The sequence below is a fragment of the Ciona robusta genome, chromosome 11, assembly GCF_009617815.1.
Source record: "Ciona robusta chromosome 11, ASM961781v2".
NCBI lineage: Eukaryota > Metazoa > Chordata > Ascidiacea > Phlebobranchia > Cionidae > Ciona > Ciona robusta.
Window position 1 is genome coordinate 5,336,497 of NC_143245.1, and position 15,293 is coordinate 5,351,789.

The following is a 15,293-nucleotide window of genomic DNA, read 5'->3' on the forward strand; positions in this document are numbered from 1 at the left end:
TTCTTTCTAATAAAGAATAGATGGTCTAAAACTTATAGTTTCACCAAACAACACCCCATATGCAATATTTGTCTATTAAATATTTATTTTTAGGTCCTTTTTTTGGCTATATAACGTCATGTTTTATTCAGCACTTAATCATATCGGCCAAGGTAACCTAGTTTTTAGATGGACTATGTTAATTTAACTGGAGCGTAAAAGTTCCCTAGGGAAGAACATTAATGGAAACTAGTTAGTTCGCTGTCCAGATGTTGAAAGCTTTACCTGATGTCAAACTTTTTTGAAATGGAAAGGCGGTTAGATGAAATGAACATTGCAGTTACTGCAGCAGGGATAGAAGATGGTCATTTTTTGTAATGACTTGAAGTAGATAATGTTTCATATTGGGTAATACTAATTTACGGGAATACGGCCACGGAACGACGGGAATCGCAATCTAATTTACGGGAATGCGGAAAAGAAGGGAAAAACTGCAAACTAATTTACGGGAATGTGTTTTAAGCTTGTTTTGAGCCTACACCAGTTACGGGAATGTGTTTTATACACATTACAGTTACTGGAATGTGTTTTAGGTATTTACTAGTTACGGGGAGGTTATGTGAATGTGTTTTATGCTTGTTTTAAGCAAATTACAGTTTCCCGTAACTGTAATATGCTTAAAACCCATTCTCGTAACCTTCCTGTAAATGGTGTAGGCTTGAAACAAGCATAAAACACATTACCGTGTTTTAACAGTTTTTGTTTTTACTTAACATTGTCCTTTTTCGGTGATAGTTTTTTTTGCGACTGCTGTAAAGACTACAGCCACACAAAGCAGTTTAGTCAACTAAATACACAGGCTATTCTATTTCAATTGTATTCGATTTCAATAAGAAACCGACGAAGCCATCTAGTCGAAATATATATATTTTATTTTACAATTGGATTTGGCTTGATTTTTGTCTGTTACGTTTTCGTAGCACCAGATCTTTATTTACTGTATTTCTTTACGTAAGAATCGTTCAACTCTATGAGTAGCAGATAAAGTCAGGTTCCCAAAATTTATGACAAAAATTAACCTATCTAAATCATAAATTTTCACCATTTTTTCCAGTATTTCAGATATCATACTGTATTGTATATATAGTTTAAAGTTTAAAAGTTTTTCTAAACATCTTGGTTTTGGTTTCTCCCATTTTAACGGGTTGGGATTTACAAAATGGCCGACGATGACATGAGAAATGAACTTGCTGATATGCAGATGAGAGCAAATCAAATCACAGATGAGGTAATTATTGGGATAATATTGCTTTAAACTATAGACAATATTTTAGGGGAAAATGGGGCACATTTCATTCTATTTTCTCGTCCCATTTGGTACTAAACAAAGAACATTTAAAGAATTATAAAACTATATCCTCACGACTCCCATAGACTATTGTTAATTGCTTAAAACTTGATCAGGATGTTTGGATATTATGTGCTAAAGGTGTATATATATATAAGTTTGTGTATATATATATATTTGTGCTAAATCAAATTTTCTTTTCAGTCCCTTGAAAGTACACGGCGAATGGTTGGTTTGATGGAGGAGGTAAGTTAAAAATTTGTCAACGTTTTTTTACTATTTCTGCAATCTTACAATTAAATTTATAATTGTTCCAATGCATTCATAATTTTGTTAATTTTTTATTTGAAAAGCGACAGTAAATAAGACCAGCCATATTAGAATCTGGTAATTTTCACATTCTAAAAAAGAATTAAAACAACACCTTATAAATAACCTTAGAAATGGTAGTTTTGAACTTAACAATATAGAAGCGGACAAAATTGCTGCCTTAGGTTGCCAAAGTTAAGATGACACTATGCCGTGGTTGTGTGTTAACGTTGAAAGTTGAAAATAATCAGCTGTGTAATTAAAAACTCCGCAGTTTCATGCAAAATTTATAAGGTAGTTAACTGCTCACTAAAAGCAATCCACTACTTTTGCTAGTCTGTAGTCCATTTGAGTATTTGGCTCCGTTTGATTGATACATATGTGACAGCTAGATTCCAGATAAACAAAATCTTTTTTTAACAAAGTCTGCATAATTTGCATTATAATCATTGAATTTTATTAATGTGGTTTTAAACTGTTAGTCTTACTATGCATTTCTATATGCTGCAATGTTGCATAGTAATCTTTAAATAAGTTTTAGTTTTTCACCTAAAATCATTTTCAAATATATACATGCATCACTTTTATGATGTTGTTACTTTATTATACAAATTGTCACAACCAAAACACAGTATTTTATGACTAACATTACTCTTTTTTCATACTATTTTGTTCGTTTTAAATCCAACTGCCATTGCGTTTACTTTTAGTTTATTGAATGCTGCGTTTTCAATACAATTTTAAATTTTCATTGAGTATTGAGTTTTAAGATGTAATTGTGGAATATTTAATGATGTATTGAATTCCTTACAGACCCAGGATGCAGGTATTCGTACACTGGTCATGCTCGATGAGCAAGGAGGTGAGAAAATTAATTTAAGACGAACCGTGCACTAATTAACTCGTGTTTTTATTAGAAGACTAATTTTATAATAATTAAACATAAAAGGCTGTCTGCTAGGTGAAGCGAGCGACTGCGTTTATTTTTGTAAAATTAAGTTTAAATATGTTTTTAACTTAACTGTGCTTGTTTAACAACTGTTTTTTTGTTGCTATATATATATTGTCTTTTCGTTTAAAATGTTTCTAAATCTTCGCTATTGTAATCGAGGAGACAAATAAATATATTATTAATATTATTATTCGCTGGCTCAACTGGCTGCTAATTACTGAAAATTTAAAAGAAAATCCATTAATATTTTATTGCATTTTGCAGCTGCCTAAAACAAGTAAATGTACTGTTTTTAATTAAAAAGTAGTAGTTATTCAGATACTGTTGAATTATTCTTTTATTTCATAGTTAATAGCTTTTTGTATTTGAACTGAAAAAATCAATAAGAAATAAATAGTCTCAGACTCTCAGTTAAATTTGTATTAAATAAACAATTGTAATATACAATACACTACTATACATAATATACACCCATTCCTAAATTTAAATTATGTAAGCAGTTAAACTTGTTTTTACTTTTCTTGCTAAGTTAAGTTAATACCATGTAAGTTTTTGAATACCTGTCAATTTTCCATTGAGTATTTGAGTTATGTTATATTTAGGGATGCACATTACAGAATAATTAGGTATTCTAGGATATCCTAGAATACTTTAATTCGAATCTAGAATTCCGAATCTAGAATTTCGAATCTTTTTATATTTATAGGAAAAAAAATTTTACCCACAAAAGTCAGTTTATTGACCCTTTCATAGTAGCCTTGTTGGATCATGAGCTGTAAAATGATCAAAAATTGTACTATTGGGTAGTTTTTGCGTCATGAAACGTATAGCAGGCTATGAAAAGACGTTACGAAACGTTTACTCTCGAAAGTCCCACAAACACAAAAATATTTTTTTTCAAAATTAATAACTTTCAAAAATTGTTAATATAGTATATGAGATGACGTGTAATGACGTCATTAAACAGAATACCGAATCCCGTAATTAGATTCGAATACAAAAGGATTCGAATCTCATGGATTCGAAATTCTGTAATGTGCATCCCTAGTTATATTGCCTCAGTAATGTTTATTACTTGAGTTATAGTAGGGTGGGGGAAGATGGGACACCTTTAGCACATAATATCCAGATATTCTGATCGTGTTTTAAACAATTAACAACGGTATGAGAGTCACGAGGACATAGTTTCATATTTCTTTGAATGTTTTTTGTTTAATACTAAATGGGACGAGAAAATAGAGTTAAAAAGTGTCCCATCTTCCCCCATCCTACTGTATATATATTTGATTATTCATAATATTTATCGGAAATGATAAAAGGGGAAGTATCATGGTGTAGAATGTATTGCATATGATCATGAATTATTACTTGTAATAGATTCACTACATTAAATATATCTTTTGTGTAATCCAATTCTATACTGCAGTCAACTCCTATTCTATCTAAATATGAGACTGACAATGCCATTTAGGCCAAATATACATGTCTATTATATATATATATATATATATATATATATATATATATATCATAAAATTTGCTGGACTTTTGTCTGTCTGTTCAGTGTTTTGTATTTCGTAGCACAAGATCCTGACTGTGTTTCTTAACCCAAAAATCGCCCTGCTATATGAGCACCAGATTGGGGTTAGATTTACGGAATTTATTACTGTTCAACTATACAATGTAGTTTGAAAACAATATATGTATATAAATATATAGCAGGGTGGGGAAAGATGAGACACTTTTTCATTCCAGTCCCATTTGGTAGTAAACAAAGAATATTTAAAGCATTTTTAAACTGTATTCTTACGACCCCCATAGACCGTTGTTAATTGTATAAAACACGATCAGGATATTTGGATATTATGTTTCCTAGGTGTTTCATCTTCCCCCACCTTACTGTATAGAAATGTCTCATTCTTGCACGCAATGCATAGGCCTATATGTGGAAACTCTAAATGTAGAGTACCTGTGTTTTAATAGGGGTTTAGGTATCTAAGTGCTCTTCACTGCCAATTGAGATACAATAGCAATCAATTATCAAGCTGTAACTGTTATTATAGTCTTAAAAAACTAAAAAAAAAGAAAATAAAATTATTAAAAATATATATATTCCAGTTTTTATTCTGAAGTTTATATATATTATATATATATATACCCGTAACCCTTAATAATTTTGTTTACGTTTTGTTATTAGTTACTCTATTTTGAAAGGGTGCAATGCAGGAAAATTTGATATTTTTGAAATGATTTTGTTTTTTAACCGTTTGCATACCTGTAAAGCTGCATACTAAATATGTATATAAACCTTTTCTGCCAGGCTTATTACACTAATTTTGTATCACAGCTCATCAGTACAAAAAAAATGACATTTTTACGAGAAACTTATTCATATGTATTATAATATAGGCTACCTAACTAAATATTTTTTTATAGTTTTTTTTTATAGCGTAAATACTGATTGAGTTAACATGCATTGCTATATGCTGTCTCCTAAACTTTAAATTAATTTTCTACATAGAATCGTTTTCAAATCCAACTCATTTTATGCTTTGTGACCAATTTTTAATGTTATATATAACGTAAATGTTAATTGTGATGTCACAGAGCAATTGGATCGTGTTGAGGAGGGCATGGACCAAATCAACAAAGACATGAAACAAGCCGAGAAAAATCTACAAGGACTTGAAAAATGTTGTGGATTATGTGTGTGCCCGTGGAATAAGTGAGTTATTCTTTACCCCATAATGTGTGAAACGTGGGGTGGAATTTACACCCAACACCCCGTACTTTACCACATAATGTGTGAAACATGGGGTGGAATTTACACCCAACACCCCAGACTTTACCACATACTGTGTGAAACATGTGGTGGAATTTACACCCAACACCCCATACTTTACTACATAATGTGTGAAACATGGGGTGGAATTTACACCCAACACCCTCTACTTTGCCCCACAATTTATAAAACATGAGTTCGTACTTTAACACATAATATAAAACATGGAATTCATTTACCTTCAACAACAGAGCAAAAAACTTTGAAAAAGGTGGCGAATACAAGAAAACATGGGGGTCGAATGAAGATGGAAAAGTGGTGAATAATCAACCAGCGAGAATTCAAGACCCGCGAGAAATGGCTCAAGTCAGCGGTGGTTACGTAACAAGGTAAAACTCAATTTCTTTACTCTTATAATTTTGTATTAATTTTTAAAAATTTAAATTTTTTAATGAACTGCCAGAGATAGACAAAAAAATAGAATTTTTAAAATTAAATGAAATGCATGGTTTAAGCATTTTTTATATTCATACAGTTTGTTCAACTTTAATTTCTTTTTGAATTAAAAGAAATACGATTCAATGGTTATTTTTTTTAAATATATAATAATAATCCTGAAAAATTTCCGCTAAAACGTAGAAGAAAAAAAGTGGTTTATTTATGTAGAATTTTTTTTTTTTTTTCGAAGTTATCATCTACATAAATAAACCACTTTTTTTCTTCTACGTTTTAGCGGAAATTTTTCAGGATTATTATTATATATTTAAAAAAAATAACCATTGAATCGTATTTCTTTTAATTTTAGCATTAATGTACACATAATATATTGTAATGTACATCCTGGTTATTGTGTAGGCTATTCAAACGTATGTAGCTTCCTATAGTCAGCACAGCAAACAAGAAAATCTAATTGACTTTTTATTATTTGTGATAACAATGAGGGTGTACCAAGAGAAATCGGTCTAAGTACATGCTATTGCTATACAGTGTGATATACTGCATTATAAGTTATAATAGGAATTTTTTGCTGTTGAAAATTGTTGACTGTTAAAAAATACAAGATACATGTCATTTAAATTATAATAAGATTTTTTTCTTGCAGTTCGAAATTGTTTACCATTTAAAAATACAAATTTATATGCCTTATAAATTATAATAAGATTTTTTTGGTGTAAAACTAATTTCCCGCTGAAAAATACAAATTTACATGCCTTATAAATTGTAATAGGAATTTTTCTTGCCGTTAAAAAATGTTTTCCATTCTAAAATACAAATTTACATGCCTATATTAATTACAATAAAAAAATTCCTTGTTGTTTAAAATAGTTACCATTAAAAAGTACAAGTCTATAATGACATTTAAATTGTGTATAATAAGATTTTTCTTGCTGCTTGAACATAAATTACCATTAAAAAGTACAGTCTCTGGCTCTATGTCTTTGGACTGAATCTCAATTGCCATAATTTTACATTCACATATTGATTTTTGTGGCCTGTAAAAAAATGATTTATTAATACAGTCCTACCCTGTTGTCAAACCAAAGCTGTGTGTATTAAATTTAAACACCTGTCAGTGTCACATATTGTCACATATAGTGTCACACCTGTCAGTGTCACATATAGTGTCACATGTACAGGCCTACACTTTATAAATTCCATATTTGCATTATTCCAAAACATTTTACTTCAAAAAAAAAATTTCACTAAAAAATATTTATTTTTCACTTACTTTTTAACCTAAGCTTTGTGTGTTAAATTTAAACAGCTGTCACAATATGTACAGAGTCAGTCCTACACTTTATAATTCAATATTTGCATTATTGCGGAACATTTTACTTAAAATAAATTTTCACCTAAAAAAAAAGTACTTAAAAAAAATTTTCACTTTTCACTTAAAAAAGGAAATATATTTTATTTAGTTTTTGTGGTAAAGCCACTCAAGGCACTTAAGTTGGCAGTTTGTGATCCATTGATTCAATACAATATCAATACAGCTCCTCTAACTGTCCCAGCTTCCTGCATTAAGCTTATAAATATTGAAGACATATTCTCTCTAATGCATTTTTCCTGTACAAGCTATAGCTATGCTGCTACCTGTTTTTGGCTGATTGAAAATTCTTTTTTTTGACATGGAATTAGAATGTTGGTATTAGAACAGGAATGTCATTTTTCAGTGTCATGTAGCTTTCGTTTGACATTTTGATGGCATTGACCCAAGTTTACATTTTGAGCAATGGGTAATACGATACACCTGGCAAATTGCTAGTAGAAATTGAAATGCGTGTATTTCTGCCACACTCATATTACAATACAATAAATATTTCATTAATGTGGTGAATGCAATATACTTTGGCTCCGCTTGTTTGTATGAACACCTAACAGCAGGGTAAAAGCTGTTTTATGCTTAAAATTTTGCTGGTAAAACATAGGGTTGTATCTAAAAATCTCTAATGTTATGCTTTTAGTTTACAATTAGTGTAATGCAAAAATTCCTTGTTTCCCAAAAATTGTCGTTTTGATGTAATTCGCTAAAATGCCGCAAAATAATACAAACACCGAATATGAAAGTGCTTTTCATTATCTGCTGAATGGCTCTCAATGAAACTCAAGTGAATTGATTTGTGTTGATTTACGGATTTAAAACTGGAAAATTGTCTGTATTCTTGTATGATTATGGTTATGAACATAAAGTAATGAAAATTTTGTTTGTGTGGTTTTTGTTAAAAATTAAACATTGTTAGACTTTCTTTCAAATGAGCTTAATTTTGATTGGTAAGCCGAATCTGACTTTTTACAACTAAAAATATAAAACTGCGATGAAACCATTATTTCATGCATAATTTTTCACAAAAAGTTATTTCATGCATTAAAAACTTATTTTTCACAAAAAGTTATTTAATTCCTTTTTTTCACGAAAAGTTATTTCATGCCTAAAAAATTATTTTTTACGAAAAATTATTTCATGCATCATTTTTCACGAAAAGCCTTTTGCTCTTACCCTGTATTAACCAAAAACCATGCACTACACAGAGTCACGAACGACGCACGTGAAGATGAAATGGAAGAAAACTTAACGCAAGTAGCTGGTGTGATTGGAAACCTCAAACACATGGCTATTGACATGGGAAATGAAATCAGTGCACAGAACCAACAAATTGACCGAATTAACACCAAGGTAATACTGTTGTTTACACTGATGTTTGTATATTGGTATATGTGTGGCCAGTGGTGCAGTCAGAGGGTTTCAGAGGTCTCAACCCCCTTTTAAAGAAATTTTTCTAAAAAAAAATTAAATTAAAAAAAAAATTTTTTTTAACTAAAACATTAAATTTAAACTTGTTTATTTTTCTTAAAAAAAAATTATTTAATTTTTTTTGCTTCGCAACTGTATAGGACCATAGACTATAGACATCAAACTTTTCAAAGTACAGGGGGGCAGAAATAGTTCCACTCAATCCTGTGAAACAAATCTTACTTAATAGTTGTAATGTTTACTGATTAATTTAGTGCAGGAAATTCCGGTAAACTTTAAATGTTTATTAAGCTTTTGAAATCACTGCTGTAGACCGGCCCTGTTAGACTCCAAAACCAGTTAATTAAAATTGAATCCCTTTTTTTAAATTTTTAATAATACTAGAGGCAGTTTCAACATCTTTATTTGTTATCAGTATTTTGAATCCAACTTAATCTGAATAATTATGAAGCGAAACATATTTCCAATTATTATGCTGGGAAAAATCAATATTTTTCTTTTCAAATCAAAATTCCAATTCACATTGAAATGAACTTTAATTACCTATTTACTGATTTTTACTTAAGCAAGTAATTTCTTTTTTTTTGTTTATTTATGACACATGATAGACTATTATTAATTAATAGCTAGCAATACCATGTATAATGTATATAGTAGAGTGGGGGGAGACGGGACACCTTTGGCACATAATATCCAAATATCCTGATCGTGTTTTAAACAATTAACAATGGTCTATGGGAGTTGTGATGATATGGTTTTATAATTCTTCGAATGTTTTTTATTTCTACTAAATGGAACGAGAAATTAGAATGAAAAGGTGTCCCATCTTACCCCAACCTACTATATCCAACATGCATAATGTATATACTATATATATATAGTAGGCTGGGGGAAGATGGGACATCTTTTTAATCTATTTTCTCGTCCCAGTTGGCAGTAAACAAATAACATTAAAAAAATTGTAAAACTTTATCCTTGCAACTTCTATAAACCGTTGTTAATTGTTTAAAATACGATCAGGATATTTGGATATTTGGGGCTAAAGATGTCCCGTCTTCCCCCACCCTACTATATAATATTATATATGCATAATGTTTAAATTAACATGTATATTAAGGGCAGCTTAAGGTTTTACAAGACTACTTTTAAGCCCAGCTGTATTACAAGATACAATTAGCTGGAATTATGTAATTTTTGGATAAAAACACCAAGCCCAAAGCTTAGAGCAGCATTTCTTAAACTGGGGTAAATTTACCCCTGGAGGTAAATTCCACGTATTTAGAAGGTGAATGAACCACCAATCAAAATCCACATCAGTTGACGGGATAGAAAAATTGAGCCAATCGTAGTTATTGTAGCTTACTATTTAGGTTTTGAACAACTCAATGCCAAAAAGCAAACACATCCGTCGCAATCAATATAACTGAATTAGTTGTTTTCCCTTTTAATAAATGAGCACCATATTACATATTAGGGGTAAATCTGATAAGCTTTTTTGTTAAAAACTTAAAGCATAAAACAGTTTAAGGACCACCAGCTTAGAGGTTCATTTTATTGAGATACAAAATCTCCTTGTTGACTTGCTTCTTGTTTAGATGCTTATCTGACTCACTCTCATTAATAAATTATGTGCGTCTTGTTTATCTGTATACTGGTTACATCACTGGTTCCATGTATTGTGTATTGAATAATATAATGATGAGTCTTTAGTTTCGGTCAGTTCCCATACTTCCTAGTTTCTATTATAAAGTCTTACTTACATAGAAAATAGAAACTAAGTGAGCACGTTGTACTTTGGGCCCAATAGCCATGCCTGATGCCTTTATATATTACCTCCTAATTTTTAGGTTCTCTTTTATTCTAAAAAAATATTTTTTACTGTTTTGCATTGGAAAAATAAAATTCGGGGTTATCTTTTGAAAAGTTACAAGCGTGGTAGAAATTAAGTACAATTCAAACAGTGCCTCGTCATGTTTAGATAGTTTACATTAGTGAAAAAATCTTGTTATATTTTTAGGCCGACTCCAACAATGCCAGGATAGACCAAGCTAATGAAAGAGCCACCAAGATTCTCAAAGCTTAAAACTGAGTTGGTATTATCAATATTATTCTATTTATTCCATAAACTATAAAGTGAAAATATGATGGGGTCTAAACTAACCATGACACTTCAAAATTATGGCCACACGACTGCTGTGGCCCTCATGTGTATAATTGTGTTTCCGCTCGCTTACGTGTCACCGCAACAACACACATGAAGTATTTATGCCTCATTTGCATATTTCATGCCTCACAGAAGATTTTTAAGCAGCACGGCTTAACAGCCATGAAGATACACTATATTGATTCTCAAATTTAATTTTTTCATAAAAAAAAATTTTATTAAAAATTTTCAAATTTTTCCTCTGGATTTGATGTTTACATTCCCGTAGAAAGTCCTGCAAACTTGGCAGATAAATTCTGATTCAATTTCTATTGATCAAACGGGTCAATAGCTTTTAATTTAAATAATATGAATCGAATTTTAACATGACCCTGTCTCATTATGTCCCAGTGCTTTCTGTGTGAAAATAATGGTTTATATTTGTGCATAAAATATTATTTTCCCCTAAACAATTAACAAATTCAAAAATCTCTTCTGGAAAATTTTATTCAGGGTGTTTTCTTAAGGTTTTACCCTGCTTAAAACGACCTGTATAGGGCATTAAAACATCATTATAAAAAATACCAGATATTTGGATATTGTGTGCTAAAGGTGTCCCGACTTCCCCCACCCTTTATATTTAGCTTTTTGCCAAGCTGAACTGATTACTGTTGTTTCGTTTTGTGAGTATGATACTGCACATGCACCCTTATCTAATCTATATTTTATTGATCCTATTTCACTAATTTTAGTCACGACTCCAACGTGTCGTCGTTCATGTTATATTCCATCATTCCTACTGCAATATTCCCTTACGATTTGCAATTGTTTTATTTTTGTGTTTTCGTCGCTACTTCTAGGTGGCCATGTAGTCTGTAATATAACTCGTGTACGGCAGATTTGTCGATCTTCAACTAAAAATACATATAACTCTCACAAAATAGTTCTGTTTTGTAATACTCGCTTCAGTACGCAATGAATGTACCTCAAGACTCGTCGTTGCTACCATTGTAGGCGTATGCGTCCTTGGGCAAGACACTTAACTACAATTGCTTCAACAAGTTAAATTCAGCTTATACGCGATGAATGAATAAATCTAGTTTTTTTAACTTATTTATCCTTGCGTGGCGGGGCAACGATTCGTTATAACACGGGTGTCGTATTTTATGATCCGAAGTTTAAAAATGTTAATGGACCTGCAAGAAAAAATGAACAAATTATACGCGGGGACACGGCTATATAGTTCTATAAATATTCTTTGTTTACCACCAAATGGGGCGAGAAGGGATAATGAAAACTTGTCCTATCTTACCCCACCAAACACGCTATGAAAATGTCAGAAAAGACCATATTTTTAAACAATAAAGAGAAGGGAAACCGCAACTAAACGACAGTCGTTATAACAAGCTGTGGATAAAAAATATGAGAATGAGTTTCAGTGGGCCACCTTTTTATTCTATTTTCTCGTCCGATTTAGTAGTAGACACAGAACATTCAAGGAATTATAAAACCGTATCATCACATCTCCTATGGACTATTGTTAATTGTTTAAAACACGATCAGGATATTTGGATATTATGTGCTAAAGGTATCCTACCCGATCCTACCTTCCCCACCCTACTATATACGACGCTAATAGGTGTTGACAGGCAATACTGCTATTTAGGGTTAGACATTGTTTGTGACGTCACACAACTCCCCTGTGACGTAAGATTTCGATTCGTTCTAGGTCCACAAATCGATGAATCGATTCTCATCGTTAATTGTTACGTTTATAATTATTCTTAGTTACGCGATGATTTTTAATGTAAAAATATAGAGCGAAAATTAGTCGTGATTTGAGTGTAGGCTATTGTATAACGGCGCTGGTGTGGTAAAACTGGAATTAAGTGGCTTTTTAACTCCTAGTTTTTTGTACGTCATAATCGGTGGAAAATTTTAGTGCTGCTTTTCGGATCGTAAAGGTAATTTGCCGCTAAAAGGGGCGTGTTATGGGCGGTACACTATAATGTATTTTGTCAGCCTCCACGGAGAACGCTATACCGCTATAATTAAACTTTTGCATTAGGCATCTAGATCAAATGAAACTATTGATTTTTTGCGATATAGTTCTCCCGCATCGACAGATTCGCATGCGACTGGTCATAAAGCGTATATAGACTATATGCCATGAAAGAATGAAAAATTTATGATCGTAGGGTCGTACCGTACTACCGCATAATCACGATTTCCGTATTCGTAAACACGGATTAGCTTTAATCTTACGGCTAACAAGCGGTCTTATTGGGTCGTATCTTATCTATATCGTTGAAACATGGTTGTTTTGTTTCACACACAAAATGACCGCTTACGAGTATATGTGTAACTTAGTTCGTAATATTTTTGGGGGACTTAGCGTGTGTGCCTGACAATTTAGATGTCTAATTGATCGTTTTTGGATACCACAAACACCTGAGTCGCTAGAGAGCAAAATGTGACAGTCGATCAAAAACAGAAAATTTGTTAAAATATACCTCGTCCCTAAAGCGTTAACCACCACTGGGTTGCAACAATTGCTGTTAAGTGTCACACATACACACATAACTGTAGCACCATTGAGCTTCAAAAAGTATACGAGCAATCATTTTGCAAGATTTTTATTAATTTTGCTGTAAAAAAAGAAGTCCGGATGCTATAACTAGAACAAGGTTTTCAGTAGCAAGCGTAAATTACAAGTCTTGAAATAAGAACAGAGTTGGATCTGTCTTATTCTCAAGCATATGAATAATTGAACTATAACAACGCATATGGCCAGCGAGCAGTTGAATAATTGTGTTTTTTTGTATAAGGCACGCACCGTGCAATACGTTACAAGCATTCGTTTTGCTTTGTTCGTGACCATCGATAATTAGGCCTTTCATTCCTAAATATATAGTGGGGTGGGGGAAGATGGGACACCTTTAGCACGAAATATATAAATATCCTGATCGTGTTTTAAACAATTAACAATGGTCTATGAAAGTCGCGAGGACAAGTCTTTATAATTCCTGAATGTTTTTTGTTTGCTACCAAAATGTACGAGAAAATAGAGTGAAAAGATGTCCCATCTTCCCCTATCCTACTATATATTTAGTTTGGCATGCGTTTGTCTTTATACTGACGCCTCCCCCACTATCAAAAAATAAGCATTCACAGACACAAAGTAACATACTTGGTAACTCGTAAGCTGGCAGGAGGTGTATGGAACAGAACATCCGTGTTATAACGACACTCGTGTTCCGGCCTCGCGAGGATAAAGCAAGTTACACCCATTCATTTAAATTAAATTTAAAAACTGCTAATGTTTAACCTCCTTATTAAAACGAGCACTTGTTGTCAGCTAACGTATTGGAGGGGCATTTTGCAAGCCCCTTTGCCACGTAACGCTTTAACCATTGTGGCCGCAAAATTGTATGTGTTAACGTTTTTTGGTTCCAAGATGCAATAAAATTTGGCTGCAAAAAAGTTTAACTTCCTGTTTAGTACGCAATTTCAAGAAAAGGGTAAAGTTTAACTTACAGTAGGGTCGGGGAACATAGACCCCTTTAGCACATAATATATATATTTTGATCGTGTTTTAAACAATTAACAACGGTCTATGGGAGCCGTGGAGATACGGTTCTACATTGCATTAAGTTTTATTTGCTTACTACCAAATGCGACAAGAAAATAGAATGAAAAGGTGTCTCATCTCCCCCCACCCCATATCAGTAAAGACGTCCGACTTTTTGCTACGGTTGAGTGCATTTGAACTTTACTCCACTCGCGTGTTGTTGTTGATAAATAGAACTTGATCAAAAGAATGTATAGGTCCCATAAACGCGCAATTACAAATAATTACTAATTAGTATTAAACTGTAGCTTCAATTATAAATTTAGACAGACTGTTAAAGCTAAGCTCGATTTTTGAACTGAACACTATAAGAAATTGTACCTATCACTATCGGTATATTACCGTAGCCTACGTTATACAGTGTGTATATATTTTTCAAATACAATTTGTCAACGTTAATTTGCAGGCTTTGGTAATTTTTTTACACAACAATTTACCACAGTCCAAAACGTGTACTGCTAATATAAGTTCTCACCAAAAGAGTATATAAAAATGTTTATTGTGTAATTTGAGTTCCTATTAGAATGTTTAAACACTAAACTATGTGTGTATTCTGTAATCGTATTCTGTCTTTTGGATTACTGCTACAATCTGCAAGATAGGGTGTTATTTTATGTTTAATAAAGGCTCGGTACTGGTAGGCATCTAGAGAACATGTAAGACTTTAATTCTAGTAATATATTGTATCTGTTTAGTTTAATCTTTTAAAGGTTTATAAGACATAAATAATTGCAGTATATAACAGTATACCATGCTAGTCTTTTGTATTGAATAGTACTGTGCTGCATGTGATATATAGTTTCTATTTTTGGATTTGTAATAATTAAATTTTCTTGGTGTTTTTTTTGACCTGATAATAATTAAACATGAATGCCTTGTGTTTTAACTGTAAGTCT

The 15,293-nt window shown here is 31.9% G+C and overlaps 1 protein-coding gene across 1 annotated transcript; it reads left to right on the top strand.

The window, feature by feature from the left end:
* Positions 1-1,074: 1,074 nt before the first annotated feature.
* Positions 1,075-11,707, top strand: LOC149728675 (synaptosomal-associated protein 25-like). The gene is made up of 7 exons (XM_089888421.1): positions 1,075-1,267; positions 1,532-1,573; positions 2,450-2,498; positions 5,196-5,313; positions 5,622-5,759; positions 8,401-8,545; positions 10,641-11,707. The coding sequence occupies exons 1-7, from the start codon at positions 1,199-1,201 to the stop codon at positions 10,704-10,706; spliced, it is 627 nt and encodes a 208-aa protein (XP_089744547.1). The 5' UTR covers positions 1,075-1,198; the 3' UTR covers positions 10,707-11,707.
* Positions 11,708-15,293: the final 3,586 nt, after the last annotated feature.

What these genes read in the sequence shown, in the direction of transcription:
- LOC149728675 (XM_089888421.1), top strand. Translation starts at nt 1,199, where the DNA reads ATGGCCGACGATGACATGAGAAATGAACTTGCTGATATGCAGATGAGA. An exon ending in CAAATCAAATCACAGATGAG is followed by an intron (nt 1,268 to 1,531) that starts GTAATTATTGGG and finishes TTTTCTTTTCAG; the next exon opens with TCCCTTGAAAGTACACGGCG. An exon ending in CATGCTCGATGAGCAAGGAG is followed by an intron (nt 2,499 to 5,195) that starts GTGAGAAAATTA and finishes GTGATGTCACAG; the next exon opens with AGCAATTGGATCGTGTTGAG.